This window comes from Chelonia mydas, chromosome 18, assembly GCF_015237465.2.
Source record: "Chelonia mydas isolate rCheMyd1 chromosome 18, rCheMyd1.pri.v2, whole genome shotgun sequence".
In the NCBI taxonomy this organism is placed as follows: Eukaryota; Metazoa; Chordata; order Testudines; family Cheloniidae; genus Chelonia; species Chelonia mydas.
The window spans coordinates 19,112,110-19,127,683 of NC_051258.2; the positions used below are offsets into that span (position 1 = coordinate 19,112,110).

The 15,574-nt window shown below is 41.3% G+C and overlaps 1 protein-coding gene across 5 annotated transcripts in view; it reads left to right on the forward strand.

The window, feature by feature from the left end:
* Positions 1-15,574, forward strand: part of PRDM16 (PR/SET domain 16) — a 458,571-nt gene that overhangs the window by 162,649 nt on the left and 280,348 nt on the right. For 4 of the 5 annotated variants that reach the window (XM_043531722.1, XM_043531723.1, XM_037881276.2 and 1 more), the window contains exon 2: positions 14,703-15,052. The exons of the other annotated variant lie outside the window; for it this stretch is intronic. In XM_043531722.1, coding sequence (XP_043387657.1) covers positions 14,703-15,052 — 350 coding nt within the window. The remainder of the gene's footprint in view (positions 1-14,702; positions 15,053-15,574) is intronic. 5 annotated transcript variants of the gene reach the window in all.

A 15,574-nucleotide genomic window follows, 5' to 3' on the forward strand; every position in this document is an offset into this window, starting at 1 on the left:
TGAATTTATCCTGATAAATGTTAACTGCCAAGAAGCAGGGTTATTTAGTGGTTAGAGCAGAGCTCTGGGAATTGGGATTCTTGAGTTCTGTTACTCACTTGTTGAGAGACCTGGCCATGTCACTTAACTTTCCTGTGCCTTCATTTACCCTTCTACAAAATGAACATCTTAACATTGTGCCTGCCTCCTAAGTGTTTTCATAGATTCCAAGGCCAGAATGGACCACTGTGATCATCTAGCCTGACCTCCTGTACAACACAAGCCATAAAATGTCCCTAAAATAATTCCTAGACTCCAATCTTGCTTTAAAAATTATCAGTAATGGAGAATCCATCATGACCTTTAGTAATTGTTCCAACAGTTTATTAGTGTCACTGTTAAAAAATTACATCTTATTTCCAGTCTGAATTTGTCTAGCTTCAACTTCCAGCCATTGAATTGTGTTATACTGTACCTTTATCTGCTGGATTGAAGAGATCATTATTAATATACGTTCCCCATATAGGTACCTGTGGAACAAGTCTTTCCTTAACCTTCTCTTTGTTAAGCTAAATAGACTGAGCTCCTTGAGTCGATCACTGAGACATGTTTTCTAATCTTTTAATTATTCTCGTGGCTCTTCTCTGAATCCTCTCCAATTTATCAACATTTTTCTTGAATTGTGGACACCAGAACAGGACACACTATTCCAGCAAGTTTTGCACCAATGCCAAATACAGAGGTAAAATAACCGCTTGACTTCTACTGGAGAGTCTCCTGTTTCTGCACCTATGGACTGCAATAGCCCTTTTGGCCACAGCATCTCACTGAGAGCTTTTGTTCAGCTTATTACCCACCAGGACTCCCAAATCTCTTTGAGTCCCCGCTTCCCAGGATAGATTCCCCTTGTGTAAGTGTGACCTGCAATTCTTTGTTCCTAGTTATATACATTTACATTTAGCCATATTAAAATGCATATTCTTTGCTTGTGCCATTCTTACCAAATGATCCAGATCTTCTGTGTCAATGACCTGCCCTCTTTATTTACCATTCCCCCATTTTTTGTGTCATTTGCATACTTCATCAGTGATGATTTTAATGTTTTCTTCCCGGTCATAAATAAAAGCACTAAGTAGCATACGGTCAAGAACCTATCCTTGCAGAACCCAACTAGAAACACACCTATTTGATGATGGGTCCCAGTTTATAATTATGTTTTGAGACCCATCGGTTTGACAGCTTTGAATAAGTTTAATGTGTGCCATGTTAATTTTATATCTTTCTAATTTTATAATCAAAATGTCATGTCGTACTGAGGCAAATACCTTTCGGAACTCCAACTGTGTTACATCAACACTATTACCTTTATCAACCAAACTTGTAATCACATCGAAAGAAGATATCAAGTTAGCTTGATAGTCTCTATTTTCCATGAACCTATGTTGATTGGCATTAATTATATTACCCTTCTTTACTTCATTACTAATCAAGTCCCGTATCGGCTGCTCCATTATCTTGCCCGGGATCGATGTCAGACTGACAAGCCTATAATTACCCAGGTCATCCCGTTTACCCTTTTTAAATATTGAGCCTTATTATTTTTACAGTGCTGTAAGATCATCTGATAAGACAGTCATGTAAATGAAAATATTATGCTCCACTGATGTTTAAATGATACATGAGACGCACAAGAATTAAATTACACAATAAAAAGGGAAGCAGCAGCCTATGAACTAAGGAGTTGGAATGTGGATGTCAGCTAGAGATGGGTGCATATTCAGATTTGTTGATTTGTTTCAGCCATGTTTGCATTCCATTACAAGTGCTTTCCACATGGATTTGGGTGATTTGAGGTTTGCGGAAACTGAATTTTAAATCCACGTGCACAGTGGAATGAGTTGCACAGTCAGTCAATCAGAACAGAAATGATGTGATGTGACTGAACAATCACAGCTACCTAATGCATTTTAATAGTGAATTTCAAATACCAGATCCTCACACAAAATTGTTCATGATCAATCCACAGAAATTTAAAAAAACTTGTAAAGTTTTGGATACTTTAAAATACTGAATAATTTCAAGAAAAATGTGATCTGCTCATGACTGTCCCACACACTGAAAAATTGGCTATATTCATCAGATAAATTACTTGATGTGCATTATGTTCTCCGCTCTCACATCATCCATTATTCTGAACCCCTGGGACATAACACAAAAAGGAAAAATTACCTACGTGACTGAAGGGAGGCATCCCATTGTCCCAAGCTGGAAAGGTGTCCATCAGATATTTTCCTATACTTTTGAAAAATCAGGCAAAAACATACCAAGCAATAGTGGAATCATTCTAATCTGCAAGCTAAATGCAAGAATTAGACCAAATCATTACACGCAGTAGAAACATTCTGAGCTAGAAAGAGACCATATGGCACTCCAATGGCACTGTGGTACACTGGCCCATCCTTTCCTCAGTTAGGGTCCGTTCCCTTCATGCTTATTTATTTTAAGTGCCTGTCTAGGTCTTTCTTGCAATTGTGGGAGGTTGTGAAACCAAGGATTTTCATGAATGAATGAGTGAGCGACATCTCTAAATGGTCAGTTACACAGTAGATTCTACTTTCCCTTCTATGGGCATTCCAGAGTTGTACGGAAAAGTCTGAGGGCATTGTCCAAGGGTCTAAGAATCATGTAGGCCACGTGTTCCATGTGTGTACAAATGATTTTTCATTGGCTGCTTCTTACTTCAGTGTTCACCCAGATGCGGCTGGATTTATTGCTCTTTGTCCAATGTCCATTGGCAAATACTGTAGATCTCTATATATGCAACTTGGATGGGGATGAGCAATTCCCGCAGTGAATTTGGGGGAAAATTACTTAAGTTCACAAACGTGAAGTAACTTACTTTCTGCTCTCCCAGTGAATTGTATTTGTGATTTCAGTCCAGTTCCTAGTGAACCAAAAGCAAAGCCTATCCCCACAGCGGTCACTAATTAGCACCATTTGTGGAATTAGGAGAAACAGGTACTTTCAAAATACACCACAATGGCAGTCCAGAGATCCTTTAATTCTTCAGCCCCGGTATCTCTCACCTTCTGAGAGCTAAAAACAACAAACCCTGCCTTCTGCCTGTTCAAGCAGGAGGCCTCCTACCCACGGAAGGAATGTCACTATTAGCATCTTTAACAGTTCACTGAACAATCTGTAAAGAGGGGGGTGAACAGAGGAAGCTGGACCAGATAACGTGGACAGTGGGACCTGCACTGTGTGTTGCCTGTTTGGCATCGCTTTTGAATCAATGCTACAAAACACCTGGACTGACGTCCCTGGAGAACATGGGTCTGATTTTTCAGAGATGCACAACTCCAGTCCCAGCAAACGGGAGCTGCAAGGTGCCCCTCCCCTCTGAAAACCAGGCTCTGTATTCAAACAACAGGGTCAGTGTGAGCAGGCACAGTGCAGTTTTGCCCTGCACTGAGCTTCTGCCTTGCCATTGTATTTCACCTCTGGCCAAGGTCAGAGCAGGGCCGTTTGATCACCATGCCCATTCAGTGCTTGATGCCTTAATAGGGACTGCCAGTCTGGGTGCCGGTTGGTGCCAGGGGGTATTCTTTGTGATTAACAAACATGACATCTCAGATCTGAACTGAGACCCACTAATTGGTTTCATATGAGCCACCGGGATGAAGTTCCAGAGGCCTTATTAGATGTGGAGAGCAGAGTAAGGAAACAAGATTGGGGACTGGAGGCCCAAACAGTCTTCCAGAGGGAATCCAAGACAGCTGCTTGTTGAGAACCCTCAGGGTTATTTCCAGAAGAGAGGCCTGATTTTCAGAGGTACCAAGCACTGTGGCTGCTATTGACTTTGAAATTTAAGTACCTGCTTAAGTGCTTTGTTGTGGTAGGGCTATAATTCTGTTCTTTTGCACCATTTCCATTGGCTTATGATTCTGAGGCACCAAAATCAAATTTTTTGCTTATGGAAAAATATATATGAGAATGCTTGAATGGGAAAAGAGAAGTCCTTTTGTGCCTGCCCCCCGCCCCCCCCCCCCGCATAAAAATGGCCCAAAGTCCATTTTTACCCTGTTTTCCTGGAGGTGTGAATTTTCTCATATTTTCTTGCTAATATAGCAAGAATCCAAAACAATTCCCAGTATAGATTTTTAAAGAGAAAAGTTGAGGCGACAGTAAAAATACTGCAGGAGCTTTGCCACGTTCTGCCGCCATAAAGGGAATGGATACATTCACTTGTCGGTTGAAACAAATGTTTGATGCTGCTGCTTCTCCTCTGGAGTCAACGCATAAGAAATAGGTCTCAGGGAAGTCTTAAGCTAATTGATATTTTATGCCTTCAGTGTTTGCTTGACAATGTCTTTTAAATTATAGTAGACAGTAGCCCGATAAGAAACAGTTGGAGACAATACCAAGATAGTCATTGGCTATATCTGTTTTCAAACTTGTGAAGAAGTATCAGTTATAAAGGATGAACAACAAAATGAAAAAAAATCCTCAATAATTAATCAACCAGTCCCCTTCAGGATATATTTCAATTATAGTTAATATATTGATATTTAGATTTTCAACTCTTTGAGACAAGTTCTTTTCCTTGAGCTGAGATTGCACATTAGCCTCCAAGAAATGTATGAATTCATTGGGATCCTGAAATTTTCTCTTTAGTTAAGAAAATGAAAATATCAGAGCGTTTTATATGTATGCTGTATTTATGCAAACCAAATCCACTAGAGAATCCTCTTGAAGCCCTGGCAGCACTGTGGATTTGAGCCTGTTGCTATTTTATGTGCAAGTAAAAATGACCCATTTTCTGTGAACATCCAGTTCTTAAACTGTCTGCCAAATTTCAGCTTGGAAAGTCACCGTATGTCAGCCAACAGAATAATGCAATGGAGTATGACAAAAGTGTTATAAACTCAATCCTGCATTCTCTCTGCTCACAAAACTCCCACTGCAGTCAATGGGACTTTTAAGTACAGAAGGAATGTAGGGATTGGGCCCAATATTATGTCTTACGAGGTCAGTGCAATTGAAAGAAGAGCACACTTACTTGCTGATCAAATCAGTTCAGACACTGGCAGCCTGAGCTGAGTTCAGTGTGGGTGGATTCTGTATGTCTTAAAGGCTAAGGAATCTGCAATGTTCCTCCAAATGTCTGTGGATATAAAAGTTGTTTAATCATTTCACATAACTAGGTGTATCACTAATGGAATCCTATGTTGTAAAAAGTAATCTACCTCATTGTTTTTGTGCACTCATTAATGTTCTGCTACTTTTTAGGTGGGAAATAATGCACATTTCCTTTGCTAGATTTATTTATATAAATATATTTATTGTAGCTGCCAAATAGATTATTCATGAGGCTTATCACCAATAATAAAGCATCACTTTAATTGTTGCAGAAACCTCATTGGTGTCACACAGATGTTAAGCCTATCCCCATATCTGATTATCTGTGGAAACAACCTTTCAATATCGTCTGTTACTGAGTAAGTTTGCTAGTGAGCTTTGAAGGTCTAATTTTAGTTTCATGACAATAACAATATGGTCAAGTTGTATTTCTATAGCGCTTTTCACATGATCGGACATTCCAGAGCATTGAAATACTTGCCAGTAGAGGAGGGAGTATGTAGGACAGCATGGCTGTCATTAGTGAATGGCAACATCCCACATGCTGCGAATAAAAGCCAGCAAATCTGTGATGAAATTCAGTAGAAGGGAAGAGTGCTCCTAAACTTTCTCTTTAGTTAAGAAAATGAAAATATCAGAAGGTTTTTATGAATGCTGTAGCGATGCAAACCAAATCCACTAGAGAATCCTCTTGAAGCCCTGGGTTGTCTTCTGGGTTTTTTTTGTTTTTGTTTTGTTTTGTTTTTTTGTTTTGTTTTTTTGCCAGCCAAATTGAATTTAGAACAACATTGAGGGGAGCAGCCAAAAGGCTTGATAGTGAAATATGCAGTCGGTTTAATGCAGAGTTACTAGCATATTATATTGATGGCACCTCCACCAGCAATCATATGTTATGTGATGGGAAGAAACCAGAGAGGCTTAACCAAATATTGGACTCCACCCTCTAGTGGCTGGACTTGCCCCGTATGCATCCTGCATATGTACGTAGCCCAAACTGAAACCACAATCCTCCTTGTTTGTAGGCAACAACTGGGTTATAAAGATGCCTTCACACTGCTGAGCTTGTAATAGCTTGGGTAAGCTTCTTGGACGGAAGTCACTCATTGCAGATCTCACACAGTGCTCTGTTATTTCTGTTCAGACATTACAGCAAAATATCCCTGCTAGACTTGACAGTATTACATAGATATCCTGAGATAATTTGCATCCAGAGGGGTACTCTTAATGTCCTGCCTGCTTGTATCAGCTTTGAAAAGCTATTGGACAAAGGAGGAATGCCGCACCTCTTTAGATTAGAGAACACCAACATTCAGCTAATGGGCTACTTTATTCCAGGAGCTGCAAGCAAACGTACTCCAGAAGTGGAGCATCACACAAGTATACTGTAGTGACATCTAGCTAATTCCCATGGTCAGTCTCACTTCCACAACAGGCCATGCCACTTCTCAGCTAGATCAGGTTCACAAAATGCATGGCTTTCGAGAGTGCCTCTGAACGCCCTTCTCAGAGGTACTTGCTCCAAGCTGGGTCTCCGTGAGTCATCTCCAGCTAAGGTTCCAAAAAAGCACTTAAACACAGCAGCGTGACACAAAAGACCAACCTCAAACACATTTACAGGCCTAAAGCCATCTATATTATGTTGAATTAAGGGGCAACATTCAACCATTTTACAAAGTTAGACACTTTGCAATAAATCTATTTAACTCCTGTGGCTGAGCGTGATCGTTATACTTCAGAGAGGAGCGGGACAATGACTACATTACAGTCCCCTACACATTTTATAAAACTTTGCTACTTATATTCAAGCTGGAACATAGTGCATGAGAATTCTCTTGCTCTATCGGTGCTTTGTTTTTTCAGGAGACTTTGGATCAGTCATACAGCTAAACCTTACAGGTTTTCAGCAGTGCTCTTGTTGAGTTAAACGGGTGTATGCCAAGTGCTATAGTGAACCATGTAGACACAGCCAATAGTAACGTTCGTTTGGAACTGCACTGCCCTGGGGGGAGAACCAGAGGCAGAATGTCTTCTGGAGCTCCGACACATGTTCACACTACACATTCTTGGGATGTTCCTCCCCCTGTGCAGCCAGGCTGTTTTGCTAGTGTATGGGGGGAGGGGGTAGAGAAATGGCCCTGTCTTGTCTCCATGACCATCCCTGCTCTTTTCAAAACACTGCCAATGGGTTAATGGGCCAAAGGTTCAGTTGTTCTAAATATCCCTAAATTCAGATGCCCGTCTGAAGACTTTCTGATATCATGCAGATCCCAGGAGGTTTCTAGAACTACCCACCCAGGATCGGCTAGGTCAGAATTACCATGAGAATATTCGCAAAAAGAAAAGGAGGACTTGTGGCACCTTAGAGACTAACCAATTTATTAAGTGAGCTGTAGCTCACGAAAGCTCATGCTCAAATAAATTGGTTAGTCTCTAAGGTGCCACAAGTCCTCCTTTTCTTTTTGCGAATACAGACTAACATGGCTGTTACTCTGAAACATGAGAATATTCAATTTCATGGTAACTTGGTATTTCCACTTGCAGTACCAGAAAGTATGGCAGGATAGGGAAACTGAAAAGAAAGGAGGAGAAGCTAACCACACTTCATTGACCTTCAAAAACTATACAACGTCAGATCAAGAGTGGGGTCACCTGGGATTACTTTTTAAATTAAATCTGGACTGGTATGTCCAAATAGCAACAATACTAAATGGTCTGTACTAGAGAGTAATCTCTATTGTCTACCTGCGCCATTTCAAGTATCTCACAGGTTGAGCTTTGCTAAGCCCCACTATGCTTTCAACTCTGTTGGAATTCCTGTTTCTTAAGTGCAAAAGAGGCTAATCATAGAGTAGAAAATAATTTGACTTGCTAATACCAGAAAAGAAAACATTTACAGCAACCACAAGTATTTTGGGGATTATGGTGTATAATGCTTATGAAAGCTTGTTTCTGGGGACATGTTTGCGTAAGCAGGGCTGCACTTTTTACTAGAGGAAACATTTGTAAGCTATAGCAGAGGGTTTGCTGTGCTTCCCAAAATCTGGGACAGAAAAAGCCAGCAAGTGAAGAAGCAAAGTCTTCTCCCTTTAGTGAAGTGGGCCACACAGTTTCTTAGGGGAGAAGAAAGAAATAAACTCAGAAAAATCTTTATGAGGTCTCAAAAAGAGAAGAGGAGATATTTCTTTAATACAGAAGGCCTATTCTGAGGCTATAAAAGAGATGTAGTATGTACTCCTTAAGCAGAGCCCTGCTGTGATAGCTATTCTCCCCTGATAGTTCCTATTTGGCAGCAAGAAATGCCTTCCATGCTGAAGTGAAAACTGTAATTTTTGTTGGGTGCTATTTTTCCCCATGATTACATCAGAGGTCAGTCATTAATATTCACTGTGGGAGTCCCTCTCATTTCTCCATGGCCCACAATGAGGCAGTTGTTGGAGTTGTTATCATAGTAGAAACTACTGTGCAACGAAAGCACAGTCATGCTGCCTCATATTTAATTGAGAGATGGTAAATCTGTTCCCAAAATACTTCAGCTCCTTGTATTGTATGACAAATGTGTTTTTCTTTTTCCCTTCATCTGTGTATGTTTCTCCCCCTCCCGTTTTCCTTTTGGATGAAGAAAGCTCCATTTCCCCTACATCTGAGGGTCATAGCTCAGCAATTGACTCTTCATGGAAAATCCCCAAACATTAGCAGCCTGCGAATCACCCATTTTCCCTCTGTTTCCTTTACTTTGCTCATTTGCAGCTCCCCAGAATTGGCATGGTTTGCTTTTATACCCTGTTTAGAATCAAGATGACCCGGCTCCATTTTCAAGCCTATCTGGCATTCACACTGACATTTGGCATATTCTCTTCCCATGTGCTTCTGTGATGGTCAAGATCAGCGGAGACGCTCTTGGTACGAGACTAGATTTGAACGTCTGGGAGATGAGGCCCTAGACTCTGGAATTCTCTCAGTAGTACCTCTGAGTCAAAAGGCCTGGTTCTCAATCATTTACACTGAGACAGGAGCTTCGTTGTTGCCCTAAACGCCAGAGGCCTAATGGGAACATCAGGATCATGATACGTCTACACTACAACTTCTGTCAGCATACTTCGGTCGCTCAGGGTATGAATAAATCACCCCCCAGAGCAACACAAGTTACACCGACACAAACAGCAGTGTGGACAGCGCGATGCCGACATAGTTACTGCTGCTCGTGGGGGCTGGAGTAATTAAGCTGACGGGAGAGCTCTCTCCGGTCAGCTGAGCACGGCTACATTAGAGAGCTTACAGCACTGCAGATATGCCACTGTAGATGTGCCCTCAGTCTTTATAGAGCGTTGCTCCATTGACTCCTGCAGTGAGAGAGCAGAATCCAGGTGCCACGGCTTGGTACAAGGCCCATCATCCATGGACTCAGACTTTTGTCTGGGGGGGTGATTGTGGTTTTTACACTTACACCATTTTATTTATGCATCATTAATTGTTGGCAATTTTTTAAGCACATGCTCAGCTGAAAGACAATTCTGATGGGCACACTTTGTAAATAGATGCCCACATTTATTTGTTTGTAAATTATAAGTACCAGTTTGAGTGCCAGCAGGTGGAATTGGGAGATCTAATGTGTGTTTCCAAATTAGAAAATTAGACCGACTGCCTGGAGTTCTGTGCATCGCCAGAACCTGCTTTTTTGCAGGTCGTTTTCACTGACCCACTTTCAGTTGCCGCCATCCTACACTGGTCTGTGCTCCACTCCCTGCCTTTAAATTCAGTTCTGCCATCATGAGAGTCTGCCCTGTCTTCTTTAAGAGCCAATACCATGGTTCTGCTTTAAGATTTCCCTACTGCAATAATAATTGCTGTTCCCGGTTCACTTTGACTAACTATCATTTTAATGGCTAGGGTTCTCCTTTCCTTTGAAACCAGGCAGCATCTAGCTCTAGAAGAGTCAGGTACTACTGTAGAGACCCCTTCCACCATACTCTCTGGGATCACAAGGGAGTAGCAAGGTCACATTCTGTTCCAGTTACAATGGCAGGAGCTGTATATTCCTGAGCCAACATGCTAACTTAGCAGGGTATGTTTATTTCTATTCATTTAGAATTAACAACCATGGAATAGACTTATTAAGACATAGCTGCTACTACCCCTCAGTATATATAGTTTAAGGAGAACCATTACTGTTTTACTCACTGTCTAATAACTATCTTATTAGCTCTGATATTTGGGAATATTAATTTAACATTTCCCGCAAGTTTCTCTTAAAACTGTTGTCTTCTTGCCAAACGTAAATCCCATATTTATTGAAGTAAATGAATATTGGGAAATAATGTCAGTTTGGTTGCAATATAGCAGGAGGCATGTGAATATCGATTTATTACACTGGATTCAAATAATGTATTATGGGATGTGTCATAGCCAACACTCTAGCAGAATCTATGGAGATCCATGATAGCTCCTGTTTTCATTTCCTAATAACGTTCAGGGGGGAAAGGGGCCGAAATTTATTTTATGCTGAATCTCAACGCATTGATTAAGGAGGTTTGGGTTTCTTTCTTTCGGAAGCTTGAGGAAAATCTCTTCACTTGTCTGTGTGCTAAGTGAGATGTGTGTGTACCAAAATGGATGAGTTTGGCTAGAGAAATCAGCCCATTTGATAATGTTTTATAGGCACATAGTGGGTAGCCTGCTCATAAGAGAAGTAATTTCTAGTGGTCAGCCCACTCCACCGCCTGGTATGTCCCTTTAAGGATTTTGAAAGACCCAGGAAAGATATACAAGGACCTAAGGAGGGACAGGGATACAGAAGAAGTGGTCCCAGGAATAAGTAGTGGTTGGGATAAAAAAGGCACTGTTTCTTTAAAGGCCTGGGATCAGCAGCCTGGCAGAGGGGGTGGGGCAAGGCTCTTCTCTTCTTCCAGCCAGTTGGGGGATGAACTGGGAGAAAGGGGCTGGTATAAAGGCTGCCTCCTCCCTCACAGGGAAGGCAGATACTGACAGAAGAAGGCTGGCCTGCTGAGTGCTGTAGTGGAAGGCTGGGGTGATGGTAGGAGCAGCTCAGGGAAGTGGCTGATGGGTGGACGAAACAGTCCTTAGCCACCTAAAACAGGGTCCCTGGGCTGAAACCCAGAGGAGAAGGCAGGCCTGGGTTCCTCTACCTTTCCACCAGAGCAAGAGGAAGCACACGGGTGTTTACCAGAATTGCTAAAGGGGGCGCTAGACTGAAAAAAATCCCCTGCAACACCGCACATGGATGCTCTCTGGAAGTGAGAGACACATCAACAAGGCAGAATTCAGACACTGCTGTTACTAAGGGGAAATGATGCTTGTAGTCTGGATATTTTTTTTCTCTTCCTCCCGCCCCCTGACACACACACACTTTCCTTATTTTTTTAGGCCTCCCTGAAGAATGTTTTGGAATGACCAGCACAGTTGTGAACCTATACCCTGAAACCACTGCAAAACCAAAATAAAGAATTTCAGGTTTTCTTACAAGTAAATAACTTACTATTGTGTAGCATATTTCCAAAGTCATTAAAAATCTCATGTTCTTGGCAAGGCCTTCCAGTGACCTAGAAGAGAGTGACTGGAAACACTTCGGCTGTAATTGAGGCTGGTTAGCAGTGATTGCAGGCCTGTGTTTGGATTGCAAACGGCCGAGGTGCTTTTACAAATTACCCTGCTCTGGATTTGTCTGTTTACTGAAAAATACACCTCCTCTACTCATGCTTAAAGAAGGTGTTAGTGGAGTGCAGAGGTTCTGCTAAAGCAAAAACTACATTTGGAAAGGAACTACAGTGAAAACCACCTATAGTATTATCTTCCCCCACTCCCCACATTCTTCTCCTTTAAGAGTGGGGAAGAATGGTTAAGGTGCTAGATGGAGACATAGGAGATCTGGATTCAGTTCCCAGCTCTGTAACAGCCCCCCTGGGTGAACTTGGACAAGTCACTTAATCTCTCTGCGATTCAAGTTCCCTAACTGCAAAATGGGGATAAACATAATTTCTTTCTCCCACCGTTTTTCTGTCTCATCTATTCGGATTGCTCTTTGAGGCAGGTACTGTCTCTAGCTATGTGCTAGCTGTTGTACAAACTCTAGGTGCTACTGTAACATAAGCAATAACTAAAATACTCTAAGAAGAGTCACAATAAGCAAAATTAGACTCTGAGTATAGCAGTGCAAAAAAAAAAAAATCTCAGATTGTCTTCTCTTTCACTGCAGGATTTTCACTGTATCCAAGTTCTAGGTTCCACTGCATTTTCTTATTCAACTACCCTCAAAAATTAAAGAACAGGTTTCTAGTTCCTAAAACTTCTTTGGGTTTATTTAGCTTTTAGAAGCAAAAATCAAACCAGAAAATTGATATATGTGGTGATAGCTTTAATAATGGTGTTTCCTTGCAATTATCTCAAGTGTAATAATTTGTACTTCTAAAAGAATACCACTTATTTCCTAATTATTCTGGAAGAATGGATCTTCAACAGCCTCACAGCATTAAGGATATTTACTGTAAAAACAACAACAAACCTTCCTTTTTTCAAACCTGATTTGTGATCCAATCCTGTAAGGCTTAGCAGCCTCCACTCCAACTGCAATCAATTCAAGTCAAGGGTGCTAAGCTTTCCAAGGATTGGGCACATTGTTTGTAACCAGATGTGGTTACCAATTCTGACTAATAATGTTAATTGCTCCTACTTACAATTTTACCTTTATTCTGTCTACATCCCACTTAAATGTTTTATGTGGGTGTTTCTGAAACCTAAACAACTTAAGAACTTTGGGTACAAGGGAAACAGCTGCAGTTCTGCTGTTGCTTTTGTGAAAAGATCACACAAATCAATTAAAAAAAGAAAAAGAAAAAACCACTGGCCATTTAAAGCCTAATAATTACAGTTCTGAATGCTGCTAAATTAAATAAGTGTTTTAGCCACATGACTTTTAAAGGTTTTGGTTTCTTTAGAAAATATGGTTGTAAATAGTTCTTGAATTGATCTGTTTCTAACCAGATTGTGAAATGCTGCATGGAATATTTTTCTGGAACTGATATTATACAACTTTTCCATAGCTTTCTGTTTCAGCATTGTAGCACTGCATTAAACCACATCCCTGTCCTATGAAGTTTTATGAAACAATATATGTAGTGTGGTTGAGAGAGTAACTTAAAATGTCCACTGTTTAAGCATATATGATACATTACTCTTAATGCGATGTTATAAGCTAGTGATGCTATAATTATGCTTGAGAAGGAACATTCATTGCTGAGTGCCAAACCGCAAATAAAGACAGAGACATAGTTGGAAGGTCAAATTGGCCACAGCTTTAATTGAATAACCCATTGAACCAAATAAACCAAACCTAAAACTAGTCTGCCAGCTCTGGCCAAACTTGGGCCACAGGTGCCGTAGGCTTTCTTAGGGTCACAGCTCATGCCACAGAACAGAGCTCCTTAGGCACTAATATGCTGTACGTGTACCGGGGCCGGCTGTTAATGGTGATCCCAGCCTGGAGATTAGTTACCTATGCTCCAGTTATGGGATGTGCAAACAGGAGTGGTCACTGAAATGGACCTGGTCATTGAAATGGACATGACCAACATGCCCTTGCAGATGTTCCTCGCATTCAGTGTTGAAGAGATGAGCATGGGGCTGGTGCTGGTGTTCCTCTGAATCATGTCTGAATAACTTCTCTTCAGAGCTGCTCCGAAAACAGAAACAAGATTCATCAACATTGGTTTCCTTCATTAGTGTCTCTGTTTCACAAGTACTGCCTGTCGTACTGTAAATGAGCTAAAATTGAGTACCTACATTCTCCAGTACAGACATGTGCTTTATCCTGTGACCCCTAAGGAAAGTGAAAACTCACTAGAATTATCAGATCTTTGTGCATGCAACTTTCATTCATAACTTTGCTTTAATGTGGCTTTCTGCATTTGATGTAAAATACCCGGAGTTAGTTAAAACAATGAACAATAGCAGAGAGTTCTGGCCACCTTCTCCATATTCCTCTGTCCTCATTCCATCATTGGAGGTCATCAGGCTTCACTATCCTGAGCCTGTGCCACATGATAGTCATGGTTGCTGGCCTCTAGTCCATTCTTCAATGAATGCCATTTTGCATACCACTTAGCCACTACAGTACTTACACTCCTTTTTCCTCCCGTGCTAGAGGCCACCATTGCTTTCCCAGTAAAATCTCAACTGTCCGACCTGTTGGAATGTGAACACCTGCGACATGCAGGAAGATGCTCACAGGGCTGTCTAAAGTAATAGTTGTTTATCAGCTGGACTTGAATGTTTAACCAAGCAAAGGTAGCTCCTTAATATCACGGTCATTAGCTGTGCGTCATTGTAGACCTATCTGCACCAAAACACTGGATCCACACACCTTCAGATTACAGGGGAACTCTGGAAAAGCCCCAAACTCAATGGGGAAAGCTGTAAATCTGAATTCTGTGGCTCAGGATCATCTTTCCTGTCGCTCCATTCCCACCCTCTAGAATGTCCACTGCACATTGACGTTCCTTGTCCCGGGAAGGGGTTAACTAACTATTGACTTCAGGGTTTTAGAATGTGTTGTTCTGTTGTTTCCCCTTTAGGTGACAGTGAGATTGTAAATAGTATGTATGAGACAGACCCTGATCTCCTGGCTGGTGAGAGTGCAGAGGAGGAAACAGAGGACAGTATTATGTCCCCTATCCCCGTCGGACCTCCATCACCTTTTCCTACCAGTGAGGACTTCACCCCCAAGGAAGGCTCACCTTATGAAGCTCCCGTCTACATTCCTGATGACATTCCAATCCCGCCAGACTTTGAACTCAGAGAATCCTCGATTCCAGGGGCAGGGCTGGGGATTTGGGCCAAAAAGAAGATTGAAGTTGGGGAAAGATTTGGACCTTACATGACAATACCAAGGACCACGTTAAAGGAAACAAACTTTGGATGGGAGGTAAGCATGCTGACTATGATTGATCACGCTCATTTGTCTTGTGTACAAAATACTTATGAAGCTATACTGAGTCCCGACTGGCCTGGGGACAAGAGTATATAGAAAGGCACTACTTTGCTAATGTCATATTTCCCTGGCTTATTTTGTACCACAGTTTACATGCACTACTTTAAAAAGTAACAGAAATCCTGCTGGATCGCCTCTAGGCCACCAATGTTGCTCCAGCACCGTTGTCGAAAGGCTAGCTTTAGTGACGTCGTATCATTTCTTAAAACACACAATCTTGCAATTTTCTAAACTTACTGTCATAACAGAACAAATAAGATTAATCACATCATATTTTACAGATGGCAAAGTACTTCAGTATGTCACCTTAAATGGCCAGTCCTTATTTGTCATACCAGTCCTTTAGCTAGTTGTAGAAAAATAACTTGTATCCATTAGCATCCTTGAAGCAAGTGTTGTGGAGCTCTTTGCCATGTGACAATGGTAAAGAAACACAGAAAAAGAGTCGCTTTCCCC